Source organism: Fukomys damarensis, unplaced genomic scaffold (genome assembly GCF_012274545.1).
Source record: "Fukomys damarensis isolate Sample0158 unplaced genomic scaffold, DMR_v1.0_HiC HiC_scaffold_30, whole genome shotgun sequence".
Lineage (NCBI taxonomy): Eukaryota > Metazoa > Chordata > Mammalia > Rodentia > Bathyergidae > Fukomys > Fukomys damarensis.
In genome coordinates this window covers 34,993,978-35,021,741 of record NW_022900942.1, presented here as the reverse complement: position 1 = coordinate 35,021,741, position 27,764 = coordinate 34,993,978, and the positions used below count along the sequence as shown (strand labels likewise).

General features: G+C 41.6%; 1 protein-coding gene across 2 annotated transcripts in view; it reads right to left on the bottom strand.

Moving 5' to 3' along the window:
• Myo5b (myosin VB) overlaps window positions 1-27,764 on the bottom strand; it is a 270,247-nt gene that overhangs the window by 143,839 nt on the left and 98,644 nt on the right. For both annotated transcript variants that reach the window (XM_033757427.1, XM_010621696.1), the window contains exons 5-8: window positions 22,262-22,418; window positions 13,955-14,098; window positions 12,595-12,676; window positions 2,863-2,970 (exon numbers count right to left, since the gene is read on the bottom strand). In XM_033757427.1, the coding sequence (XP_033613318.1) occupies window positions 2,863-2,970; window positions 12,595-12,676; window positions 13,955-14,098; window positions 22,262-22,418 (491 nt within the window). The remainder of the gene's footprint in view (window positions 1-2,862; window positions 2,971-12,594; window positions 12,677-13,954; window positions 14,099-22,261; window positions 22,419-27,764) is intronic.

The window sequence follows — 27,764 nt, the reverse complement described above, 5'->3', positions numbered from 1 at the left end:
AAAAAAAAAAAAAAAAAAAAAGTAACACCTGTGTCAAAGGGAGGCACAACGTGTCATCTTGGAAACAAAATTTTCTCCAGATATTCTGCAAAGTGGATAACTAAAGTATGAACAAAGAACAATGAACACTGTTTAAAAATACCACATTACTATGGGATTCTCTGAAGAAGCAGTATCTCACTATGGGAAGACAAAAACTAAACAAAAATCAAGGAATAAAACTTAACGAGTGAAAGAGAAGCCAGCAATCTATGGTCCAATTACTTTTTTGTAAGATTTTGTTGTTGCTTGAGACAGGTTCTCCCTGTGCAGTCCAGGTGAACCTTGAACTTACCAGGTAGCCCAAACTAGCCTTGAACTTGTGATCTTCTAGCTTCAGCCACCCAAGTACATAACTAAACTTCAATCAGGATATGGTCATGCCTGCTGGTTTATGTTTTGTCCATGGCTACTTTTGTGCTACCATAGCAGATCTGGGTGGGTGCAGAGAAATCACATTTTAGGCTTTGTGAGCCATGTGCCATATCTACTATCTTGTCTTTTAAGAACAACTTTGCTAGCCCCTGAAATTTAGATGAGAAAAGGACATATTTGTGAAGGAGTTGAGAAGATGACAACCTTCTTAAAATACTTAATTTTACAAATGTGATCTGCCTTGAGAATTAAAGTATCCATCTCTGAGCCTCAGAGGGACCATATCACCATCTGCCTACTACTTCTTGCCCTGCATTACAGAGTCCATGGCCAGAAGCCTCCTGTCTCTGGCAAGCTGACAAAATATACCCAAGTGCCCTCCAAACCTCCACCTTGAGAGTAAGATTGGCACACAATGATGCTAGGGAAGTCAGGGTGCACTTTCTCAATTCATTACCTCTTATTGACACATCTACCCCTCCTTGTCCTGATTGGTGGTCCTGGGGCAAGTCCCCCATCCTTCTGTGTTTGCTGGTGCTTGCTAAACCAAGGACACAATAGTGACGTGCAAGGAAACAGCAGCAGGGAGGCATTTTCTTTCCTGGTTCCAGTCCACTCTAGTTATAATGATCATTCATCTGGGTGCCCACAACTTCCTTGATAAGCTCTTGCTGTGCAGAGGAGCTCTCGCTGTGCCCACCAGTGGCTTCTTCTCATCAGCTACTGCTCTTCAGTCATTCTGCCCTGCTATACTCTACAGCAAGCACAGACTGCTTGTGTATGTCAGTACTGGCCCCTACTCTCTGGCAAGTTTCTTTACCACATCCTCTTAGGCATGGTCTCAAGTGCAGCCAAGAGCAAAGAACTCTTCTACTCAATACTTCCTGTACTGGATTCTGGTGATAGCAGCTTCCTTTGCACTACTTTTGGACCCTGAAAGTCCTTTGCGTGTGTGTGTGAAACTGTGGATTGAATCCATAGCCTTTGCATTGAGCTACATCTCTGGCTCTTTTAAAATTTGGGATCAGGGCCGGGGATTTAGCTCAGTGATTCTGCCACCTACACCTCACAAGCACAAGGACCTGAGTTCGATCCCCCATACCAAAAAACAAAACAAAACAAAATAAAATAAAATTTGGGATCAGAGTCTCCAAATTGCTGGGTTTCCCAAGCTGGGCTTGAAACTAAGATCCTTCTACCTTGGTCTCCCTTTTCATAGTTAATCATCCACTGCTACTTTGGTCAAGAATTATTTATATTAATTTTTTTCCTATTGAAATAGCAGTGTGATTTCTACCTTCTGACAGTTCATGGGTACAAACGACAATCCTATTATGTTACCCAGAGAAAGAACCCATAGAGGATTTCAGCTTCCTCCCCACACAGAGACTAGGGTGTGTCCTACTTGGCCACTGGATAAAACTTCCCTGACTCCCACTACAGACTTAACATGCTGTCCTGAGTTAATCACATGGCTCAGAAACCAGTGCTCTGCCGCTGTCAGGGAGGGAGGGAGTCAGAAAAACCCAGGTGTGTTCTGAGACACTGTCTGGGTTTCATGCTGACTTCTCAAGCTTTCATTTTTTCTGGCTGCAGGTCCTTGAAACTGAACTCTTCCATCTCCCAAGTAAGAAAGGGGTCCTCCCCAGAAAACCTGGCAGAGAAGACAGGCAGTTTCCTTCAGCTCTACTGTCACCTTCTACTTCTGGCAGAGAACTTCTTGCCCCACTCTAAGCTAGACATGGAAACAGCTGACATGATTACAGTGCCTGTGTGACAGAGCTACTGATGCTTACAGTGCTCCCAACTTGGTGCGGGGTGGCCAGGCCCCAGTGCAGTGCTCTTCCTGCCAGAGCACACTGTCCCTGAACCCGACCACAGCACCAAAGCCACGCTCTATCAGTTTCAATGCTGGAGAAAGTGAAAAGGAAAACTTCACCGTGCCTTTATTTTTGTTGTTGTTTTTGTTTTTTTGGTACCGGGGATAGAACTCAGGTCCTTGCACTTGCAAAGCAAGTACCGGAACCAATGAGCTAAATCCCCAGCCCATCCGTGCCTTTATTTTTGTTCATTTTTTTGTTTTTTGTTTTTGAGACAGGGTCTCACTACGTAGTTGAGACTGACTTGGAACTCACTATGTAGCCCAGGCTGGTCTCGAACTCACAGTGACCCTCCTGCCTCAGCCTCCGGAGTGCTGGGATTACAGGCATGCACCACCACACCCAGCTCCCGTGCCTTTATTTTTAAAAAGGCCAACTAAAGTTCCAAATTCTAAGCTTTGGAACTTGAGGTCTTGGGTGGATAAGAATAGGAGGAGGTTCACCAAGGGCAAGAGGGCGTCCCCATGAGCTCATGCAGGCTGGCAAGCTATGTGGGACATCGTTTTTCTTCTTCCCCTCCATAGGATCAGACCTCTGGGCCTGTTCCTCTCATTCAGAAGCTCCTTACCAAGGAGTGTAAAGGCTTGTCGAGTCTTCTCAAAATCCTCTGCATCACTGATACCCTCGATGGATGTGTCTCCTCCCTGTGATGTATAGAAAAAGTCCTCTGCACATGCTGTGGGAGGTAAGGAAATAAGTTGTAAGACACTGGGCAGAGCTTTGGCCTTGCTTCCCCTACAGATCAGGACTCCCCGACAAAGCCCACCGACTCCTACTCCCTGACGATTCTATACCCAGAACAAATTTTAGTCCTAGCTGGATTTGAAACCCTTTAAAATGTTCCTTATCCACATGGCAAGTGAGAGAGTTGAATAATAAAAGAGAAAATGACATGACACTGACAGAATGTGCTGCTGTATTCATGTAGAACTTATATGGGAAAAACATGTTAAATAAAAGAAAAATAGGTCATGCATAGTTCAATTTGGTGAAATTCACCCAGATTTGTTTTCTAAAAGAAAAAGCATGTACTTAGAATCACACCCTAGAATCACAGACTTCCATGGCCTTCATAATCTTTGTCTGACAACCTTATTTGACAAATGAAGGGCAGTGATACGTTCATTTGTATTACAAAGTCAGGCCCCACTCAAGCTATTCAGGCACCTGAACAAGTACAGGTTGAAATTCTTAGATGTTTGCTTTCCGCCCCTAGCTTCTCTTTTTCAGACAGGCCTCTGATAACTGCTTTAGGGATAGCTGGTAAGAAGGGGCCATATTGTGTCTTACAAGTCAAAGTCAGGCTAAGCAAAGGGCAAAAACAGGAGAAGCCCTGGACAGAAGCTGCACCACATGAAGGATGGCAGCACAAGCTCTCATGCAGGTCCTGGCATCAGAAATCAGCATTTTGGGCAATTATTGCCCATAACCATAATTACCCTTGAAAATCATGCAAGTCACAAAATACATTACGTTGTGTGGTACAACCCTGCCTGGTACTTTGTGTATAACATTTGGTTTTGGTAGGATGTCAAAACTAGACAGAGGCTGGTTTTCCTCCTCCCCACAGAACTGCTCTTAGATTCTTTTTCCTTGACCCAAGTGTGTACAGTTGAGTACACATCACCTAAACATGCTTAGCTGTAGCTTCATGACAACACCCACTTCTCAGCACCTTGTCCTTTTGATCTGATCTCTCAAAAACTTCTGCAGCAATTTCCTTTCCCCCTGCTGACTCTCAAAGCCTTGAGTCCAACCTTCAGCATCTGTTGTCTGGAGTCTGTTGAAAAAGTCGCTAAATCTAACTCCTTGCTTCTGCTCATGTCCTTTTAGACCCAACTCCAAGATGCTGGTGACTCCAATCACACCATTCTCCTGGTTGAAGCCCTTTAGAGGTCCTACTGCCCTCAAGGAAAAGGTCAACAATGTGGGACAGTCTCTTGGACTTTTGTGACATGGCCACTTCCTACTGGTCCAGAATCATGGCTGTGCCAGTTTCCTTGATGTCACTCATCAATTCTGTGCATGCTGCCAAGGGTCCCTTCCTATCTTTACTTTCTTATCTCTCCCCATTTCCTTATGTTGCTATAGAGTTTTCCATTTTACAAGCCACAATTAATTTTGTAAACTCCTCTGGTTCATTCACCAAACTTTACCAGGCCCAGCCAGAAAGTGGCAGAATTCAGCCCTAGACCCTAGTTTGACTATACACCTGAGCTAACATTCAGATTACAAAATTCACAAGAATGAAGAGACTATCAGTGGTGTACTAGAAGAGGAACTTCTTGAAGCATTAACTTAACATACTGTGATGACTGGAAATCTAGACATGTGAACCGGAGAAGAAAAGACTTCAGCCCTGCTCACTCATAGCTTCTGCAGAAAATAATATTTATGAAGAAAATCATATCAGATATTTGCTAAAGACAACAGCTAGCTCTTTCATAGCTACTCAGTAAGCTCTGAGATAAAATAATATTAGTTTAAGAACTTAAAAGCAATTATTTTTTCCTTTTATAGTCACTTTTCAAAGTACCTCACTCTGATGACTTTTACAGTGCTCAACTATATTCCTCCCTCCCTTTTTTTTGACGAGCAAAGTGAGGAACACAGGGCTTTAAGAGATTGCCCAGGTTCACCAGGGATTGCCTAGGCCTGAAACCCCATTACCTAATCACCCCACTGTAGAGATGATCATTTATCTTTGGCATCCCATGACTTGGCCATACACAAAACCTAACTCATTACTGACTGCCATCCAAAACACAACAGAATCACCTAAGATTCCAAAGGAGACTTCTAAACTGGACAGAAAGCATGTTTTGAAGAACCTACATTGTTAAGAGCCAGGGCCTCATTGCTTGATGTTCTGAATTAGATACATCACCCTCTACCTTCTGTGCTCCCAGTTCCCAAAACTCAAGCACAGCTAGATAACTTCAAGCTGAGGTTTATCATTGCAGGAGTCATCAGGACCAGTAACAGCAGATTTCTGCTGAACTATCTGAATCTAATCAAACCGAACATCTCCTTTCCCTCTGCTTTGAGATCTCCAATCACTTTTGTTAATTCCATGCTCCAGACCTTCTTAATAAGAGACAAAATGCAGCTGAATTTTTCAGAGATAGTTTAATCTGGAATGTGTGATGCAGGGGTTAAGGGCATGTGATTACTAAACCAATGTGAGTGATTAGTTTGGTACCACCCTAATCCCAGAATTCTGCATAAGATAAAAGGGGCAAAAAGATGCTGGTAACTCTCTGGCCATTGCCGTGTGTGTGCATACCATGTTGTTCCTGCTCTGCCATGCCTGTTCGTCATCCCTGCCTTGGAGCAAGCTGATTATGGACTGAAACCTGTACAAACTGCAAATCAAATAAAGCCCCTTCCTTCTTTAAAAAAAAGAAAGAAAGAAAAAAGTCAGTAAGAGCCCTTAGGTGTCCTTCATTTCTTTGACTTTCCCAGATACTGGACCAGGTTCCTGCTCTGCCATGCCTGTTTGTCATCCCTTGCCTTGGAGCAAGCTGATTATGGACTGGAACCATACAAACTGCAAATCAAATAAAGCCCCTTCCTTCTTAAAAAAGAAAAGAAAAGAAAAGAAAAAAGTCACTAAGAGCCCTTAGGGAGTCCTTCATTGCTTTGACTTTCCCAGATACTGGACCAGGATTATCAGTGGAGCTACACAAAGCTTCAGGGCTCACAGCCAATCCACCTACAAGGCTGAAGACAGCCTCACACAAGAGCACAAGAAAGGCTCTTCGTTTCACTTCAAGATGTACAAAATTGATCAAACTGGGTAGTTTTCAAGCATTGCAGCTGGGAGTCCAAGGAGTCTACACCTTGCCCTAATGTAGAATGAGGAAAAAACATTTTTAACCCCAATCCAATTCATGTTAGTGCAAAAATATATTTTAGGAGGCTTTTGTTTCTGTTAAAAGTTACATTTGGGGCAAAGATGTCCAAAATCAACCAGGTGGATCTCACTGGTACCCTGTTCATTCTTTATAAAATTGACCTTAGGGATAATCAAGATCCCAGAAACCCAACAGAAGAACAAAATACTACAAGCAGTAAGAGAAAAGAAACAAATCACATGGAAAGGAAAGCCCATCAGAATCACAGCAGACTTTTCGACATAAACCCTTAGGTCAAGGAGAGCCTGGAGTGAGGAAAAAGAAAACAACCTCCAACCTAGACTGATGTATCCTGCAAAACTCTCTTTTAAAATGGATGGAGAAATAAGATACTTCCATGACAAAGAACACTCGAGAAATTTCATGAATACTAAACCAGCACTACAAGGAATTTTAAACAATATCCTAGAAAAAGACAATGAAGATCACAACACCATGAGGCCCAACAGAGCAATTCAAATAGCCAAGGCAAGAAACTAAAAGGAGAGGACAAAAAATTAAAAAGAATCAACAAAAGGACAACAACATGACAATAATAAGTCAGTACATATCAGTTATAACCATCAATGTCAATGACCTCAATTCACCAATCAAGAGAAATAGACTGGCACAATGGATTAAGATGCAAAATAGAACAATATGTTGCATACAAGAAACACACCTAGTGCAAAAGGAAGCCCATAGACTGAAAGGATGGAAAATAATCCTCCATGTGACAGGAGCCCAGAAAAAAGCAGGGGTAGCAATCTTATTCACAGACAAAGTAAATTTCAAACCCAAACTGATTAAGAGAGACAAAGAAGGCCACTACATCCTTGTAAAGGGAACAATCCAAGAGGAAGAAATGACAATCATAAACATATATGCACCAAATATAAATGCCCCCAACAAATATTTAGTAACATGAAAAACCAAATAACCACTACTAAAATTGTAGTGGGGGATCTAAATACCCCACTATCACAAATAGACAGATCATCTAGGCAGAAAATCAACAATGAAATACTAGAACTAAACCAAGCTTTTGAAAGCATGGACTTATTAGACATCTATAGAGTGTTCCACCCCACAAAATCGGAATATACATTCTTTTCAGCTGCACATGAGTCATTCTCCAAGATAGATCACATACTAGCTCACAAAACAGGTTTGAATAATTGGAAAATAATTGAAATTATTCCCTATATACTATCAGGTCACAGTGCAATAAAGCTGGAGATCAATAGCATAAGAAACTGTAGGAACTTCACAAACACATGGAAATTGAACAACACTCTCCTGAACAATCAATGGATCACAGAGGAAATTAAAGAAGAAATCAGACAGTTTTTACAAATAAACGAAAATGCCAATACAACATACAGGAATCTATGGGACACAATAAAAGCTATTCTACATGGAAAATTCATAGCACTGAATGCCCACATTAGGAAAACAGAGCAAGCTCAAATAAACAACCTAATGATGACTCTTAGACTCCTAGAAAAACAAGAGTAAGAAAAATCCAAAGCTCGAACGAGAGGAAATTATAAAGATTTGAGCAGAAATCAATGAAATGGAAACTAAGAAAACAATCAAAAAATAAATGAATCAAAGATTTGGTTTTTTGAAAGAATAAATAAAATTGATAAACCCTTAGCAAACCTTATCAAAAAAAGGAAAGAAAAGGCTCAGATTCATGCAATCAGGAATGAAAAAGGTGAAGTCACAACAGATCCCACAGAAATCCAGAGGATCATTAATACCTACTATGAGAAACTGTACTCTAATAAAATGGAAAACACAGAAGAAACGGACAGATTTCTAGATACTTATGAATTGCCAAAGTTGAACGAAGATAAATACATTTTAAACACCCCAATTAAAATCAGTGAAATTGAAAATGTAATTAAAAACTTACCAACAAAGAAAAGCCCAGGTCCTGATGGATTCACTGCTGAATTTTACAAGACATTTAGAGAAGAACTACTGCCATTACTCTTCAGATTCTTCAATGATATCAAAAGGGAAGCAATACTTCCAAATTCATTCCTGGAAGCAAGTATCACTTTGATTCCCAAACCAGGGAAAGACGTAACTAAAAAAGAGAACTACAGGCCAATCTCCTTAATGAATATAGATGCAAAAATCCTTAATAAGATACTAGCAAACAGAATACAGAGGATCATCAAGAAGATCATACATCCTGACCAAGTCGGATTTATTGCAGGAATGTAAGGATGGTTCAACATACATAAATCAATAATGTAATACACTATATTAACAAAATCAAGGACAAGAACCACATGATCCTCTCGATATATGCAGAAAAAGCATTTGACAAAATTCAACACCCATTCACGATAAAAACTCTGCAAAAAATTGGAATAGATGGTCTATACCTCAACTTAATAAAGGCTATCTATGAAAAACCAACAGCCAACATCATATTAAATGGCCAAAAACTGAAAACCTTCACATTAAAATCAGGAACAAGACAAGGATGCCCACTATCACCACTCCTCTTCATTATAGTTCTGGAAACATTAGCCATAGCAATTAGACAAGAGAAAGAAATTAAAGCAATAAAGATAGGAAAGGAAGAAGTTAAACTGTCATTATTTACTGACGATATGATACTCTACATTGAAGACCCCCACAAAAAAAAACTCCACCGAAAGACTTCTAGACTTAATTGACACTTTTAGCAGAGTAGCTGGATACAAGGTCAACACCCAAAAATCAACAACCTTCTTGTACACAAATAATGGACTCAGTGAGACAGAAATTAGGGAAACAATTCCTTTCGCAATAGCACCCCCCAAAAAATGAAGTATCTGGGAATCAGTCTAACAAAAGAAGCAAAAGACTTCTACACTGAAAACTACAGCACTCTGAAAAAAGAGATCGAACAGGATATAAGAAAATGGAAAGATATCCCCTGCTTCTGGGTAGGAAGAATCAACATAGTGAAAATGGCCATACTACCAAAACTGCTATACAGATTCAATGCAATCCCAGTTGAAATTGCAGCACTATACTTCACAGAACTAGAAAGAAAATCCAAAAATTCATTTGGAACCATAAGAGACCTAGAATAGAAAAAGCCATCCTAGGCAACAGACACATGGCAGTGGGCATAACAATTCCCAATCTGAAACTATACTACAAAGCCACTGTGATAAAAACAGCATGGTACTGGCAAAGAAACAGACCTGAGGATCAGTGGAAAAGACTGGTACAGAGGCAAATCCAGATGTACTCAGCTACCTCATCTTTGACAAACGAGGTGACCATCCTCCGTGGAGGAAAGATAGCCTCTTTAATAAATGGTGTTGGAAAAACTGGATCTCAACCTGCCAAAGATTAAAATTAGACCCTTTTCTTTCACCATGCACTAAATTAAAATCAAAGTGGATTAAAGATCTAAATATTAAAACAGAAACATTAAATTTTCTCAAAGATAAATTAGGCAGAATGCTTGAAGACACTGGCATAGGAAAAGACTTTATGAACAAATCCTCAGTAGCATGGGAACTACCAGAAAGAATCAACAACTGGGATCCCATCTTATTAAAAAGCTTCTGCACTGCAAAAGAAACCATCAACAGAACTAAGAGACAACCTACAATGTGGGAAAAAAGTTTTACCAGCTGCTCCTCAGACAAAGGACTATTATCTAGAATATATAAAGAACTCAAAACAACCAGCCCCCCCCCAAATATAAAGACCCGATTCAAAAATGGGCATCTGAAATGAATGGACATTTCTCAGACAAAGAAGTAAAAGCAGCAAGTAAATATATGAAAAAATGTTCCACATGACTGGTCATTTGAGGGATGCAGATGAAAACAGCACTGAGATTCCACCTCACCCCACAAAGAATGGCTGCTATCAAGAAATCAACCAATAACAAATGTGGCAGGATTGTGGGGAGAAAGGAACCCTTATCCATTGTTGGTGGGAGTGCAGACTGGTGCAACCCCTATGGAAATCAATATGGAGATACCTCAAAGTGCTAGGTCTAGAGGTTCCATTTGACCCAGCCATCCCTCTGCTGGGTATCTTTCCAAAAGATTAAAAAGAATCATACCGCAGTGATATATGTATACCAATGTTTATAGCGGCACAGTTTGTAATAGCTAAAACTTGGAAACAGCCCATCTACCCATGTGTTGGAAACTGCCTAAAGAAGATGTGGTTTTTCTATAAAATGGAATACTACTCAGGCATAAAGAATGAGAAATTAGATGCATTCATAGGAAAATGGATACATATTGAGGATATACTCCAAAGTGAAATAAATAAGTCACACATGTGTAAATACGAATAGTTTCTCTGGTGTGAATAAACTGTAATAGTGCATAAGATCCTAATGAGATAACTGACATTGTGAAATGGGAAGAAAAGGGCTAAAGGTGTAGGGAAGGTGGGATGGGTAGGGGAAGTGTAATAAGGGAAAAGAAAAAAATGTGAGAAAATGTAAAGGTGGAAATAAAGTGTGTGTAAATGGAGAGGGGAGGAGGGGGTGAAGGGAGGGCAGGAACAAGGGGGAAAAATGAGAACCAAGACCTGTCATGTGAAGGTACAGGATCCCAGTAATGAATGTAACTGTATGGTAGACCTAGATTGTACCAATACACTCAATTAAAAAAAAAATGACCTTAGGGGGGAAAAATCTCAGTCCTGCAGGTTGGTCCTGAAAAGGCCTGCCAGGCCGGGCCTACTCTGGGAAAGGAGGAGGAAGATGGCAATGTCTGCGTCGTGACTGCCTACCTACTTGTGACTGAGAGCTGATGTCAGAGCCACAGGGTGCCAGGTCAGGGCATTGCTAAACAAGGTCTGCTCAGCACCTGCTCTACATAGTAGGTAACATGCATTCCTGGTCTTTGAAGTTACAGAAGAATCAGTCTTGTTAGCAACTAGAGATCAGGAAGAAACAGTACTGCAGATGTCATCTAGAACTTCATTTCTGGACCCCAATTCAAACAATGTGTCCCAGGGGACTCTCTGGACTGCCTGAGCTACGATTCCTGCAGCACAGCCTATCCTTCTGTATTGTAACTCACAAACTAAGCCAATGCAGGAGCCTTAGCTGTTCTAGTCAATACTGCATCTCCAGTGTCTCCAGTGTCTGGCTTGAGAAGAGTGTGATGAATGAACAAACACATGCTAAATTGCATGGTACATGCATCAAGTAATGCAAGAGTTTATAGAAAGTAAGCAGAGTTGAAGGGTAAATCATTGCTGGACCACTTAACGAAAGTAGCTATTGGAGGCAGAGCTGGGTCTGGTCCTGGCTCCTTAGGATGGCTAGATCTGGATCAGGGTTGGCAAAGCCTTGACAGACAGACAGACAGACAGACAGACAGAGAGAGACACACACACACACACACACACACATACAGAGCTACAAAGACCAACTAATCTCTCTGCCTAGACCCCAAGCTCTTTACACCACCCTCCAGCTTTGCCTCTTCCCACATACTCCAAGATATAGACACCAGGCCAGTGATAAGATGTCACTTGGTCCCTGACTGGGCCTCATCACACACGTGAGCTACATGAACTCAACAGTAGGAATGTCAGTGCTACACAATACAGAACCACACAGACCCCAGCAGAGGTGCTATGTGGTACAGAACCAAGAACTAAAAGAGGCAGGAGGGTGGCAAGTTTGAGACCAGCCTGGGCAACTCAGCAAAAACCTGCCTCAAAGTTCAAAAGGGGGAGGAGAAGGGCTAAAGCCTGTTCACTATTCTAGTGGTTCCAGATCAAAAGCCTCAGAGCAATGGAACTTCTCCAATGTGCTAATTACTGGAAACAAAGGATGGGCCCAGCCATCTGAGGGGGATGAAGTGACTCATCTCACACCTTTGGTTGCTCCATCTCATTGTACTAGAAGCTTTCACACCTGTTCAGGAGAGATCAGATAGACAGGCAGAGCTGAGTCTCACTGACCTGAGCCCTATATTATCTTCTGCAATGACACTGCCCATAACTCAGTGAAATAGTCATTACAGTATCACCCTGGCTTTGTCCTTATCCTTCCTTTTTGCCTCAATCCTACAAGGTGACTTAAACATGTTGGCCACAAGTGATATGCATTATCTAAATCTCTAGATCCACAAGGTAGAAACTCACATCTTATGAAAAAAGTAATTCCATTTTTCTTTCCCTTCTTTCTCCTTCCCACACTTTCTGCGGCAGGTGGCCTAGATACAATTAACCATATTTTAATAATTGGGCAGTGAGGTTCAGTCATGGTCACATTAGACACAGAGCTAAGAACTCATACTGGAGGGCACTTGGCAGAGCCCCCTTGTTCCTTGCAGAGCCCCCAGCTGTACCACTCACTGTCATAGCAGCTATCCTAGAAGACAGGTAGTCCCCTGCTGACTTACTCAGGGCAAGCTCTTTGAATTCTGGGAGGCTGGCGGCAGCACAGAGCTGGTAAAAGATATGGTAATTCCTCTCACCATCTGCCTGCAGGAGGAAATGGTGAACAGCAGATGTTAGGACAGTTATCTCCAAGATCATCATCTTAACCACTCTGACCCCAGGTGTCCAGATGGTAGGAGCCAAATTCACCTTTTCCCATTTTCTTCCACACCCCTGTAACTTCAATTCCCACTGCCTGATTGTCTGCCTCTATTACACAGTCTTTGTCTACCCAGAGGGTATTTATCTCTTCACTTATACAAAAACACTGTGTCCTTTTTTCCTTCTGTAGAGAACATTAGCCCACAAATGGTGCGTCAATCGATCAGCAAATACTTATTCACCCATGCTGTTTGACGTGCCCTTTCTCCTCTAGTAGCTTGATGGTGACAGCTGAACCTACTCATCAGGTCAGGCTGGGCAGTCAGGAAAGGTCCACACTAAGAGACGACTTTTAGTGGACACCTGTGGTCAGGCTGGCTGACTGGTAATGGTTGGTGGTAAAGATTTGCAAAGTCTGGGCAAAGACAGCAAATGAAGAGGAAACTTCAAGAAAGGGTTTCTGGGATGGAAGCATATCAGACCCATACCCAACATAGCAGGCTGCTCCCTCTACTGCACTAACATAAAGGATGTGGAGTGGCCAAACCAGCCCATGAGGTGCACAGCAAATCTGGGTAAACAGGGAGAGGGGATTAGAGCACTCAGTAGACATTTGCTAAGCATGAGCATGGAGCTGTCACCAAGAAACAAGGTGAATCACAGGCAGGAAGAAATGAAAGTTAAGCAGAATACCACAACCAAGTTGGGGAAGAAAAGTAAGCACGCACGTGGATGTGTCTATTTGCACATATACACTTTTTTTTTTTTTTCTGGTACCGGTTATTGTACTCAGGACCTTGTGCTTTTGAGGCAGGTGTGGTGCCACTGAGCTAAATCCCCAGCCCAACACATTTATATATAATTTAACCTACCAAATAATAGGCTCCCATGACAGCTGCCTGCACAGACTATGCTTCTGCTTGAAGGACTGCTGATCTTTACTGTATCTCTGGGCTCTAACACAGGGCTAACACACAATAGGCCTCAGTACTATATGCTCTTTTTGGCTGAATCAAAGCAAAGTGCACAAAGGTTCTTGAGGACTAATTCCATTTGAATAAATACTCACAATGAAAGAAAAAAACAAGCAAAAGAATCAGTACCTTCAGTCCCAGGGTCAAAAGGAGAGCTACTCTTGGGGTACAGGGAGCGGGGCAGGGAGAAACAAGGGAGACCTCATCCAGATAATGAAACACAGAGGACCCACATCCTCCCACTCACCTGGAAGACCACTCTCGACTTCTCCAGCAGGTAGGTCCGCATGTTGGCCCCAATGATGTGGTACCTTTTGTCGAAACCGATCTGAATGTACTTCCCGAAGCGACTGCTGTTGTCATTGCGAGTGGTCTTGGCATTCCCAATGGCCTGGACAAAGCCAAGAATGATGGGAAGGTTAGTAAAATGGCTAGGGCTTTCTCAGTTTCAGGTCTATAGATTTTCAGCAGCACATATCTCCGTCTCCCTCCTCATTTTCTGAACCTCTCTGCTATCGTGATGACAGTGGGCTGATGCAAAGATTCTTTAGCTTATTGAAATCCAAACCAAATTTCAGTATTCAGCATCTTTTTACTAGTAAGGATGGCTAGTGAGAGTAATGAGTTGATTAATGGGCTCTTTAAAGACTAACCAGCTGGGAGATATATTTTGTTATATCCCCATTCTTCCTCCTCCACCTAGGATACACATGTGATAGCTTTGGCTACAGCAGCTATTTTGAAACCATGCGGGAAAAGGCCTAGAGAATCATAGAAACCTCAGCTCTGACATCCTTGAGCCACTAAATCAATGGTAGTGCCCATTAGGTCTGAACTAATAATAATAAACCAGTCTTCTTGTGCTTAATTCATTTCATCAGACTTCAACTGGACAGGCAAATGATAAACAGTACTTCCTAGAAACAGACCACCAATTGACACCCTCCCCACAAAATATTTCATTATTGGGACAAGTCAGGATATCATCTTGTGTTACTTATGCAGTAGCAGGGAGGGACACACTTCAAAACACTAGACAGTAATTTAAAAATGAGTGGCTAAGTGGTCTCATTGTATTACTATTTACTATGACTATAAAACATCATTCTACTAATTCACTGGTAATAAATGTACTACTAGTTTAATCCTTTTCACATACGTTCATTTTTAGGTGGTTAAAACACTTGGAAAAAAACTCACTAACTTTTCAGTAGCCTAGGAAATATGAGACACAAAGAAGCTGAGGAAAACAAATCCCAACCCACTTCCACTCCTGCCCAGCTGAGTACAAGTAACCCAAGGGCAAATATCTCCAAGCCCCACAAGGCCAACTGGCACCTTTTATTAACCAGGTGAGCAAAACAGCTGAAAGCACATCACACTGCTTCAAAGATCAAAATGCTGACCTCTAACACTGGCAAAGATGGCCCGCTAAGTCTCCCCAAGGTACACTCATCGCTCCTACTTTCAAGGTGAGTACCGTGAGGCCTCAGGTCCCATGACTGGCCACTCACAAGGCTCCAAGCCTGGCTCTGCACTAGGGGAGTGGTGTAGCCCAGGACCGGCATGCTCTGTTCTACCTATGCACCCACTACCCTCCAACTATATCAGATATAACACCTCAGATAGTCGCATTCCTTTCCAGTTTTTTCTGTCCCTCTGCCATAGCCTTAGCCCATGTCACTATTGTCTCTTTCAACAGTTACTCCATAAGCCTCTTTGCTCCTGCTCTTGTTTCTTGCTGTCAGTTCTCCACTCGACTGCAATTCTTAGTTACATTTCTGTGTAAAATGCTTCATTGAATCCCATTACCCTCTGAACTAGTTTTCAGTTCTCCGAACAGCTTCTGGACCTGGCAGGACTCAGCCTGGTCTTGTTTCTCATCCCTTTTGTCCTGAGTAGACCTCAGTTTCTAGTAATCCTACAGACCTTATTCCTTAAAAGCTCTACATGTTCTCCCTGTACCGGAGACACTTTCTTCCTACTGCACCCTACACCCAGCTGGCTCTTCTTCCTGCAAGTCTCAACTTTCAGGCAGGAGGGTTCTCCTGAGGGAGACCACCTCCTGCCATGCACATTCTGAGCCCTGCATTTCCCCTCTTCTTCCCTTCCGTGACATGCACCTGGGCCATGCCTGTCTATGAGCTCAAGGTTCTCTATACCTTTTCCAGTGCCCAGAAAGTGGTAGGCATTCAAACACCCTGAGTGAATGGAAGCACAAATGAATTTGGGTTTCAGTTTCCCACCACTGAATTTTCTACGCCTTGTCCTCATGTCACTTGCTACTCGATGCTCTTACAACCTTCAACTACAGTTGCAATGTATTTTTTACTTTAGGGTTGAAGTGTATAAAGCAACCTGGTGTGCATAAAGGACCAAAGATGCAGTGTGCTTCTCTGCTGGAAGTGGGGTAAGTACTACAACCTTTGTGCATCGAATGGCTCTGAGGTGCATCTTAGCACTCAGAACATGCACAGGCCAGGGACAGGCTAGAGCTCAGCCAAGCTGACATGATTCTCCAAGATGCACCTCATCAGAAGAATTTATATCATAATGTGCCTCCAACAAAAGGAGACAGGGAAGCATTTCCTCAGTGGTTCAGCAGAGCCCTCAGTGTACCGCTTCTCCAGAGACATAGGTTTGACCCCTCAAAGCTCACAGGACAAGGGAGACTGTCACACTTCAATAAAGCCAATTCTGTTCAGGAGATGAAAAGTAAACCTGTATTTCCTAAAATGTTGGTAAAACTTATCGCCTCCAACTAGGGTTAGGCTCCAAATGGGGACCCCTTATCTCATTTAATACCAGTAAGATTCCACTGTGAATCTTTCATCATATTTATGTGAAAATTTAGGCTCAAGTAATATGCCCAGGGTCACAGGGCTGGGGAGTAGCCAAGACAAGATATAATTTCAGAAAGGCTTGGGTCCAAAGTCTGCATTCATTTTACATGGGATCACCATCCTCCACACTATGTCTCTCAGCTCTCCACACTCACACCCCACAGGAAACACTCTTGGGCAATTTCTCACTGCTCAAATGGCCAAGTTGAATCAAAGGTAAAGACAGAAATACCATTCCTTGCTTTTACCTTTTTTTATGGGGGTAGGGGCTCTCAGAAGACATTGGGGGAACCAACTCATTTTGAAACTAGTAAGAATCCAATGTCTGCCTTAACTTTGCTGGGTAAACTGTATCTCAGAGTAACTAAATGGCTGGTGAGGGAAAGCTTCCTTATTAGATCGACTCCAGCTAATAAGTAGAGGGGGGAAAATAGAATAAGAGAACATCACTACCTTGTAACCTCTGTTAGTTAATAGATACAGGCAAAACCAACAGCTGCCAACATTACAGAAGACAACCAGATAATTCTGTACCTCCTGATGCAAGCCCACAGAAGCACATATAAGGATTTTTGTTATTAAAAAAAAACAACTCAACAAACCTGTAAAATTTACTATCCTTTTACAGAACACACAGAAGCAAAGGAACATGTTGAATATCACCATGAGGATACAACCAACAAAGCTCAATTTGTGAAAATTTGCAAGGACAATCTAGCTTCAACAATTAATTTTCAATTTCAAAATTTTAATTTGAAATTTCAAAAAATTTCAAATGTTGTAATTTGTCAAATTGCAGCAAGACTCTTCACATTCTGAGTCATTCCTTGGGAAAACCTTGCCCAAGTTATATACATCACTACCAAAAGATCTAACCCCTCACCTCATGAGGTTGCTTTGCCAAGTGATATGATGGGTCTAAAAGTACTAAAAAAAAATCACTCTTAGGAGCAACTGGGCATATCTACTAAAACTGAGCATGTATGCATCTAGCAATTCACCAGTTTTACTTCTAGATCTTACCTACACAAATCCTCACATAAATGTAACTGAGCATGCACAAGAATGCTCAATCCAGACCATATTTAAGAAAAAAAATAAAACCCAACTGGCCACTAGTAGGGGGAGTGGATAAATAAAATGCAGTCTATACAGTGGGATATACAGTTGTTAAAACTAAAGTACAGCATAGCTCATGGTTAAATAAAAAATGTTAATGAAAAGCAGCTGCAAAAATGGTTGATGAAATACAATACTGATATATACAGCATAGCAACACACCTTTTTTTTGTGGCTTATGCAAAGAGAAATACATGGTAAAACAAAAACGGACCAGAGTAACTTCAGTGTAATCAGACTGTACAGTAAAGAGGTACACATCAACCAGTATGAAAACACAGAAAAGGGAGCAATTAGTCACACTCCACAGACTAGGAAAGATGTGAAAATTGAAGTGAATCAAAGTGAGTAATTATACAGCAAGAAAGGAATAAGGATTTTATTTATGAATATAACATGGACAAAGTGACAGGCAGGGATTATCATGTGCTGGTACACGGGAGATCACAAGAGATTAAATGGGGAAGATATGTAAGGGTTGGATTATTATACGCATAAGTTAACAGCAGCCAGCTTTTTGAGAAAGCAAACAAAAACCCTGAAAATTATCTCTGCTCTTGGTTTCTATCATTTTCATCTTACTGTACTCCTGCCCCCTTTCCTTCCAGCAGGGGAAGTATTTGTGGTTCTGGAAGCCTGCAGACTTCTATCACTCCAAGAAGTCATGTGACCTTCTGGTCCGGACTTGGGATCTGTCCCCTCTCCCACAGTCTTTTGATTAGCAATGTCCTTTTAATCAGTGCAAATGTGTGAACAAATCACTCCTGGTATGTTGACAAGCTCTTAAACAGGATGGGGTCAGACAGTGGTGGTACCAACAATAAATCATTCTAATCTGCCCCAGCCAATCCCAGTCCATCCTCGAGTTGCCTTAATTCCAACAGCTGCCACTTAGTGCAGCCCGCTGGGAATTCTGCTTCCTAAGACCACCTCAGCTCTTGTTCTCCCCAGGAGGGTTCTGCAGTTGCTAGGCTGCTTCGGAAGCAAGGAGATGATGACACAGACTTAAGTGCTTACTTCATGGGGAGGTGTCACCCTGACCCTTACATAGGCACAATAATAAGTAATCAGCTGTCCCTGATTAAGACACTCCTCTGTTGGTTACAACCCTCTGAGGAGCCACAAGCTGATTGGGCTTCCTGATACAAGAGCCCAGCTAGACTCAAAACTGTGAAAAGTCGTTTTCAGACTTTGGCAGTGCAAAAGTCTCACATCTTTCTATGTTCACATCCAAGCCTTCTCTCAGAGATAATACTTGACAGTTCAAGGAACAGACCCTACAATGGCAAAATTCTACATTTCACAGAATGAGCCCTTAGACTTATCCATCGTTCCCAAAGTACCAATCTATACAAGGCAGATAACTAATGCATTTGTTTACATAATCATGTAAATCAGGCTGGTTTGTATATAACTATGTGTGTTTTGGGATATCCATGTTGCTCTCACATTTCTCTTATGCCAAAGCCCAGTGCTTCCAGGGCAGAGGGGCTACCACCCTATGCAGGCCATAATGGATATTAAAAACATTAAATAATTTTTTTTTTGTTTTTTTGAGACAGGGTCTCACTATGTTAGTTGAGACAGACCTGGAATTCACTATGTAGCCCAGGCTGGTCTCGAACTCACAGTGATCCTCCTGCCTCAGCCTCCCAAGTGCTAGGATTACAGGCATGCGCCACCACGCCTGGCTCCCCCATTAAATAATTTTTAACACCTGTAATTTTAAAAGTATTCTCAAAGCAGGGACTCAAGCAAAAATCTGCATGCCAGTGTCCAATGTAGCACTATATGTGATACCCAAAAGATGGAAACAACACAAATGTCCACCAAGAGAGGAAAGGATATGTGCATGCAATGAAATGTTATGCAGCCACGAAAAAGAACAGAATACTGATACACGGTGAAACATGGATGAACCTTGAAACATGAGGCTATGTTAAATAAGCCAGACACAAAGAGGCTCATATGATTCCATTTTTATGAGGACCCTAGATAAGTTAAATTTAAAGACAGGAAGTTGAAAACAGGTTACTGGGAATGAGAGAAATGAAAATGGAGATACTGTTAAATGGGGACAGAGTTTGTTTGGCTTGATTTAATAGATGGTGGCAATAGCTGTACAAACATTGTGAAGGTATTTAATGCCACTTGATCGAACACAGAATGGTAAATTTCTTGTATGTGTATTTTACTCTAATAAAAAATGTTTTTAAAACATTCCCTTTGTTTCTTATTTAGTAATATGGGGCTCTGCCTTCACTGAATTCTCAGTATCACTAACAATTTCTTCATTCAATCACCAGACATCAAGGGTCTCTTCTATTCTCTTTTGTCCAGAATAATACTTACTCTGTTTCTAAAAGAAGCACCGTAGGTCTCTGAAATCTCACTGCTTAAAAGATTAACAGAATTTTGAAATTCAAGGGAAAGAAGAAAGCCTGCTTTCATTCTCACTTGAGATAAAACACAGTGTTAACTGCAGAGTACTGTATCAGCTTCCTTAGTACAGGTACACAGATGATCCTATGACAGCTAAAGCCATGGTCCACAAATGTCTTCTGAATTGGAGCCATGGCCTAGGCCCAACCTTGGGGCTTACAATAAACACTGAGTAATCAGGCTACCAACTAAAGTTGGACTATAAAGAGTTAAATTACAGGACAGCCATTTATTCACTCGTGTTTGTAGCCAATAAGACAGTTCATAAAAAGTTTAAGGGTATGGGGACAAGGTATTTGCTATAATATTCAGTGAAAAAGCAGGAAGGAAATATACCAAAATGTTGAACAAGTATCAATAGGTTCTGCAGTGATGGTGAACCTTTTAGAGCTTTCAATGATATAAACAGCTCACTGTGGCACATGTGCCATAAGTTTGCCACTGCTGCAATAGTGTTACTGTGGACCCTCAAGTTCTGACCACCCAGACATACAAACATCTTGGGTTAATTAGGTTAATGGAAGATTCATCTGCCTCTTGTTATCACTAGCATGTACCCAGGTAAACATCCAGATCTCAGCTATATTAACCTACAACCAACTTGAGTTACAACTAACCCTTTGGAATTAATCAAGTCCATAAGTCAAGGGCCCACTGTACAGGGAATCCTTTCCTTTCCTTATATTTTTCAGTGATCACCTCATATATCTTTTTAATAGTTCAATCATTCTGCAAGAAAGTATTCAGACTAGCAGCATCTGTTTCACCTAGAAACTTAATAGACAGGTAAATTATTGGGCCCTTTCCCAGAGCTTGTGACTCAAACTCTAGATAGCGGATCCAGAAGCTAAGCTTTAACAAGCCTTTAGGCAATTCTTATATATCCTGTTTATTTGAGAACCACTGAAATAAACTTGAATTTTCCTTTTTATGTTTGATAAAAATGCCCTCAACTATATTGGGCATTTCCCAAATCATACAATACTAAAAATTGCTTTTGTTGAATTATTAGAGAATAGCTAGTATCCTACTACTCATCAGAGACGAGCTTTTCAGATAATATAACTCTGAAAATAGATTCTGCCTGAATAACCAATAAACTCCTGTGAATTGAGACACAGAATTTACTCCTGCACTTGGTAAGGGAAGAGGGAGAGAGGGAGCTGGGGACAGTCTAGGTAACTTCTTCCTCTACAATAACTTGAAAGACCAATCAGCACAGTGAGTTGATGGGGCTAAGAACTCAGGTAAATCAGATGTGATCCTGGCAGCTTCAGGTCTCAAATGGATTTTTTTTTTCTGGATAAAACAAAAGGGCTGCCCAGGGCTAGGAAAAGGGCCCATCCCTAACCAGACTGTAACAAAGGCAATAATGAAGAGATTTGGCTTCAAAGGTGGCCCAGGAGCTGTGAGGACATTTAGTTCCACTCTGCCAGATTTATGTTTTTATATAGGAAAGAGAGAAAAAAAAAACTTCCTGAACCTAAAACATGGTTATATATAGCAAGATCCAACCTTTAGGATACATCTCTATGTCTACACTTACATCGATCCCTCTCTCTCTCTACCCATTCCAGGGCCCTCTCCTGAATCCCTGACTGAATCAGACAAGAGCAAAGACAGAGGAGGACTGTACCAGCCAGTTCATGACACCACAGGCAACTATTATATGAGGACCTTTGACTGATTTCTGTTATCAAAATACATTTGGCTCTACCTCCCAAAGATAACTTTCAAATACTTTGGGGGGGGATTTCCCCTCATCCTCACAAGAAGCACCCTCTTGATTTAGTAGACCCTCAAGTTATCTGGTGATTTTGACCGAACTACTGACTTATTGACACATGATAACAGCAGGCAGGGAAACATCAACAGAAATGGCAGCAGGTAGGGAAGGACCATCATTGCCACAGGTAGAATCCAGGGACACAGAAAATGTGAGGACCCTCCACCCAATACTAGGGACCTAAAGAACACAAGCAGGTCAGAATACCCCCTCACATTGGAAGTTTCACAGGCAAGGGCTGCCAGGGAAAGGTGTGAATGCTGCCTATGTGAGCTGTTTTAAGGATTCCATGAACAGCCATACCAAACATGACACTTAGAAGGCTGACTACCAGTAGAAGGAACTCCAGCCAGGAAGGTTTTACCTCCATGATGGGACTGGATGCCAGGACCTTCTCTTCAATGTTGGTCTCACTGGCTGAGCCACCGACTGTGGCGAAATAGCGCATGGCATACTTGGCTGACACCGTCTTCCCAGCTCCAGACTCCCCGCTGACTATAATGGATTGGTTCTTCTCATCTCTGGAAGGGAAAAGTCTCTGGTCAGTCACTGGCCATGGAAAGATCTGTTACCTTTTAGAGACTCTGTCTGACAAGGAGTTGAATCTGATTAGAAGCACCTCTCCTGTTTGGGGGGATAAATGTGGACAACAGTGTGAACATAGTCTGCCCTCTTTCATTGGCTGGCACAAACTCTGAATGTGGGAGGAAGAAAGCAATTCTAAGCAGGGCTTACAAATGGTACCTGCTTTATCACCCACAAGAAGGGAAATGTAGATAGCAGATCAGTCTCCCGAGTTCCCACTGAGTGCAGTCCCCGACATCACTCCCTTACATACATATTCACTTTCAGGTACATGATTTCTCCTTAGTGTCTCTAACATGCCCATGCTGTGACACTGTAGAAGCTGTCATTTTGTGAAGAACAAGGATCTTTTCTTCTCTTGCACGGAGCCTAGCATGTCAGAGACACATATTTGAACATTTCTGTTCACAAAGATGGATCACAAAGGACATGCTATTAGCCGTCAGGCTGATCTCAGGTTTCCCAGAAAAATGGGTAAAATAGCTATTAATTTGCAGTCAGAGGGATTTGAGTCAGACTAAATGAAAGGCAGAAAGAAGATAGCCTATATCAGTTAAAAACACATGTATATTTGTCCTTTTAAAATAGAGAGTAGGGAAAAAAATAAAATAGTAGGAACAGACAAGTAATGGAAAGAGCAGCCCATCACAGATGGATGTTCAAAGCAAAGGGATGACAAACATTTGGAAAATAAATTGTTTGTGAGGACTGGACCCAAGCACTCTCCCTTCCACTCACAAACCTTCCTCCATGAGAGTAAGCACTTTGCTTTGAATGCCTAGTGCCAGGAACCACGCCTGGCACAAAGTTTATGGTGAATATATACTGTTGGACTAGGGGCAGGTTAGGGTTCAACTAGGGCTCTTTTCCAAAAGAAGGCAGGTTCAGAACTCAGGACTCCTGGTACTAGCCCAGGGCCTCTCATGCCAGCTCCTGTGGCTTCGTAGGCAGAGCAGGCTATAGAGAACAATGGGAGGCCTGCCCTGCCATGCTAGTTAATACAGGTCGGCTGTGGCTTATTGACAAAAGTGAATGATTATTAGCTTCTCTTCTGAACTGGGCCAACAGCCAAGAAGCTGAAAACTGGAGTGATGATAGCAGGAAATCTTTCCAATTTGAGATGGACTAGACAGAAAAGTATCCAACTGGACGTGGGAGCACCAGGGGAAGTCACATGTGGGAATCTGACTGAAGAAGCCTCATCTGTGAGTCAATCTTCAAGGTAAAAAGAGCTGGGTTGTCTCAGTGAGCAAATCAGGAGACCTGCATGGCTTTAGGTAGCTAGCAGACAGACACTGTTGAGAAGATGAAGCTGAAAAAAATATATATTTTAAATTGACTATCCAACCAACTCCTTGGAAACTTATGTAGACTCCTACCTAGTATGTGGGAATGGACAGACAAGCACTTTCTGAGCACCTTTGTAGTTCTGAGATATCATTGGAGCATCTGTTTCTCCTCACCTGCTCCTGTGACACATTTACAAAGATAGGTAAACAATCCTATGAGCGCTGATACTTCTCACTTTCACTTTTAATTTTGATATCACATCTATTGGACCCAAGAGATGACAGGTGTCACTTTTGCTCTCAATACCTTCATTGTCAAGTACTTAGAGAACTGCTCAGAAGCATAGCTATCACAGATGAGTAAGAGTACAGGAAGCTAGACTTTACAATTCTGAAACACAAGTTTGATTGCATCTTAAAAGCTCCCTGTGTATCTGCAATAAGGAAAACTGGACTGCAACTCCCACACTCAAAAGTTCGTGGTGTTTCACTCAGTCTGCAGGTCTGACCTAAAATAAATGGATGAGTTTGGAATGTGATTAAGGCTTAGCCCTCAGGAAAGAGCCATTTAGAGTGGAGAGGTACATACTGTCCCGAATACTTAATAAGGATCCCTGGGGAGTAACATAAAGACATAAGGAAAACACAAAACAGACTGGGGTAGGGAGGTGCTGCCAGGCTCCTTGGGGAAACACAGCACACCCAGGAGATTGAACTTCCAGGAAACCAAAGTCGCATATTACACTTTGTGAAGACAAATAAGGCACAAATAAGTGACCCTCGTCATTTTTCAGTTAGTGTGTCAAGTTTGAATTGTGCTGCACATCACTGGGAAATGAAAAGCCATGCATTGCTCAGAGAATGACTCATATAAGAGGTAGAAAAGTTTGAAGAGCCAATAGGCTATTCTAAAGATAAGTGGCCTGGAAATTAAAAAAAAAAAAAAAAAAGTGCTAGCATAAGTGACAAGAAGTGTCAAGATTTCAAAAGGACAAGGAATCCAAGCAGTGAAACAACAAGATGGGGCAAACACTTGGCCAAAATAGTATCAGGATTTTTAAATGATCCCAAGTTTTAAAATCTTTGCATTTGAGTCCTTTTGGAGAAACAAGTATAGAAAATAGCCATAAGTACTAGCCCCTAATTTAACTGATATTGATATGACACAGATAGATCTCAAGTAACATAAATGTAAAGTTCGATAAATTATACTTACAGAACTTTACAGAACTTTTAATGATTCAAACATTCCAGTGTGGCACACATGCCATAGGTTTGCCACCACTGCCTTGGACCAACAAGTACCTTTGAAAGCATCCCTAACTTACACTGATGTAAAATGTTTGGGAAAACTGATGATTTTCATTCAGCTTGACTGCATTCTATCTCCCTCTACTGAGCTTCTTACACACAGACTACCCAATCGCATCCCTAGACCAGTGCAAGGCTAAGGGCACATTAGTGTGTAACAGCCCTTAAGGGATAAGGTATGGCAGCACTCTCAATCTTGTCCTATATATGTTAGCTTCTCTTCCAGCTCATTAGAGAACCTGAATCCACAATACAGGCAGTGAACGAACCTCAACTGCCCCACTGATCAGCTACCTTACTTTGGAAAAGGTAGTTAACTTATTTGACCTTCAGATTATTAGTGTAGCTTCTTAGGACTTTGTTCCCTGAAGCTCTGGCTCTTCTAAGTGTCCATCTTGATTTAGGTTCCAGGATCTCTAATTCATCCTTACATGCCTACCAGATTAAATTTCTAAAGCCCAGCTCTTACATTTTTATACTACAAGCATATACAAAAAAGAAAAAAGGAAAGGGATCAAGAGGTGGGTGGAGGGGGAGGAAGGGAAGAGAAAGGAGATGAAGAAGAGAATTAAGATGCGTCATGTACATGCACCAACTTCCCATAAGGAATGTAAACATGGACTACACATGTACTAATAAATATAAAAATAGATGATAAAAATTAAATAGCAACTCATTGCTCATCAAATCAAGCCCAAAATTCTTAGTTCAGCATTTGAATCCTTCTGTAATGCATAAATAATCACTTCTCAGCCCATTGCATAAGATCAAGTATGGTATCTCCTCTGATTGGTTTACTATAATACATCATGCTAAAGCCCTTAACAGGTACTGGGCAAACTGAAAAACAAAAACAAAAACAAAAACACACTTGATCTGTCTTAGGTCCTGGTTCTGCTACTGACAGACTTTGAAGCCACTTAATCACATTATAGAGAAAACTTTGCATATTTTATGTTTGCTGCAAGATTACATGAGAAGGCCTTTGTGCTTCTTATGACGGTTCGATACTTCAGCCACACTGGACTAGTCTCTGAAGATTGCATACTTTCCTACTATCACTGCCTATGATCTTCTCTCTAACTGAAGCCCCCTTCACCATATAACTTTCTAGTGAATTTCTACCCATGTCCAGTGCCAGGAGAGTCTGTCTTGACTCCCTACCATAGGGATCCCAGAAGGTAATAATTTCTCCATCCCTAAATTCTCATACTGCTTGCTTTGTAACACTTTAAAACACTGTCACATTTCACTTTATACTGCTGTCAGTCCCTTCATGGTTGTTTTACTTGCAGTATTTCTGTAGGTTGCTTCTTTATTCTGGCCTTCCATCTTTTCATCTCTAAAAATGAGGGCTATGAGTTGGACTTCCCAAGTGATCTTGTCTTCTCTGACATTCCATAATTCTGTGACTCAAATCCTAATAGGAAACATGAGTAGGGAAAAGGTTTTAGTTCCAAATTTCAGGTAGTTGGGGTTGGTTGTGTGGGACATTTTATAAGTATGAAACCTAGCCAATGTCCTTCAAAAGTATAGACAATGTGTAGTTCCATCCATTCAGTCCAATTATAAAGATGATTTAGCTGGCAACTTGGGTCAATCTGTTTTTCAATAAATTCCCCTCTCTTTAAAATCCCTTTCTGTTGAACCCAGTGAAGTTCAAAGAAAACTATGGTCAAGAAATTTAGTGCCTGGCTGTTATTCAGATCCAGCTGTCTTTAGTAAGTTCTGCACTGCTGCAAAGAGGAAATGCCCTTGAAGGGCTATGCCTCACACAATAGCACAGGATTAACAGGTTAGAAACCCTGCAGCTTCCAGGCAAAACACCTGACATGTGCACACACACAAAACCTCTCCCTGGTTCACACTGGACCTCTATTTAGCAACAGAGTAGTGAGATCTAATCCTTCCAAACCACTGTATTTCTCCTGCAGTTTTGAACCAAACCATTGCAGAAGTTTAAGCTCAGAAGCAAGATCAAGCTACTCTTGCTACTTCTGGGTGGGGCCACTTGGAAAGGAAAACAGTACAGGTAACTGAGCAGTCAAATAACCGAGTTTGCTCTACCCAGAGGAGAGTGCCAGGAGTCATTGAGCTCTGTTCTAAGAAAATCTGCTGAGGTATCATCTTGTTTTGGACTTCTGCAAGCAGTAATTTGCCATCTGTGGTCTTCCAATCAGCAATATATACACAGAAGTCAAAGGAAAACTGTTCAAGTTATCTCAGAGTTGCTAGAAAAGCTCCAGGAATGCTCCAGAGGTTTAGCTTCCCAGCAACCAACTTGGCTGTGACTATTGAGACTAGGTATCCCTCCCACACAGGCTTATGTAGAACCTGTAGTCCCTTCCCTGTCACTCACCATATTCTCACAGCCACACTCAGTTCACAAGCTAGTCACTTAGGTGGGAGCTCTGTGGGGGGAGGCACCATGTTTTAACCCTAAACTCCCAGGTATCCTGACACCATAACCTCTCCCTCCACTTCTTGTCCCAGTTGAATCTCTGTGTAAGTGGTCCTAGCCTCTTTTCATTGCTCTAGCCAGAAACCTAGGCATTGTCCCTATCTCCCCCAGTGCCACTTAATACAACCTATTTAATTTATCTCCGAAATATAGTCCTCTCTCTTCTTTATACCTTTCAATCTAAGCCAATCTTATCACCATCTCTGGTACACATTACAAAG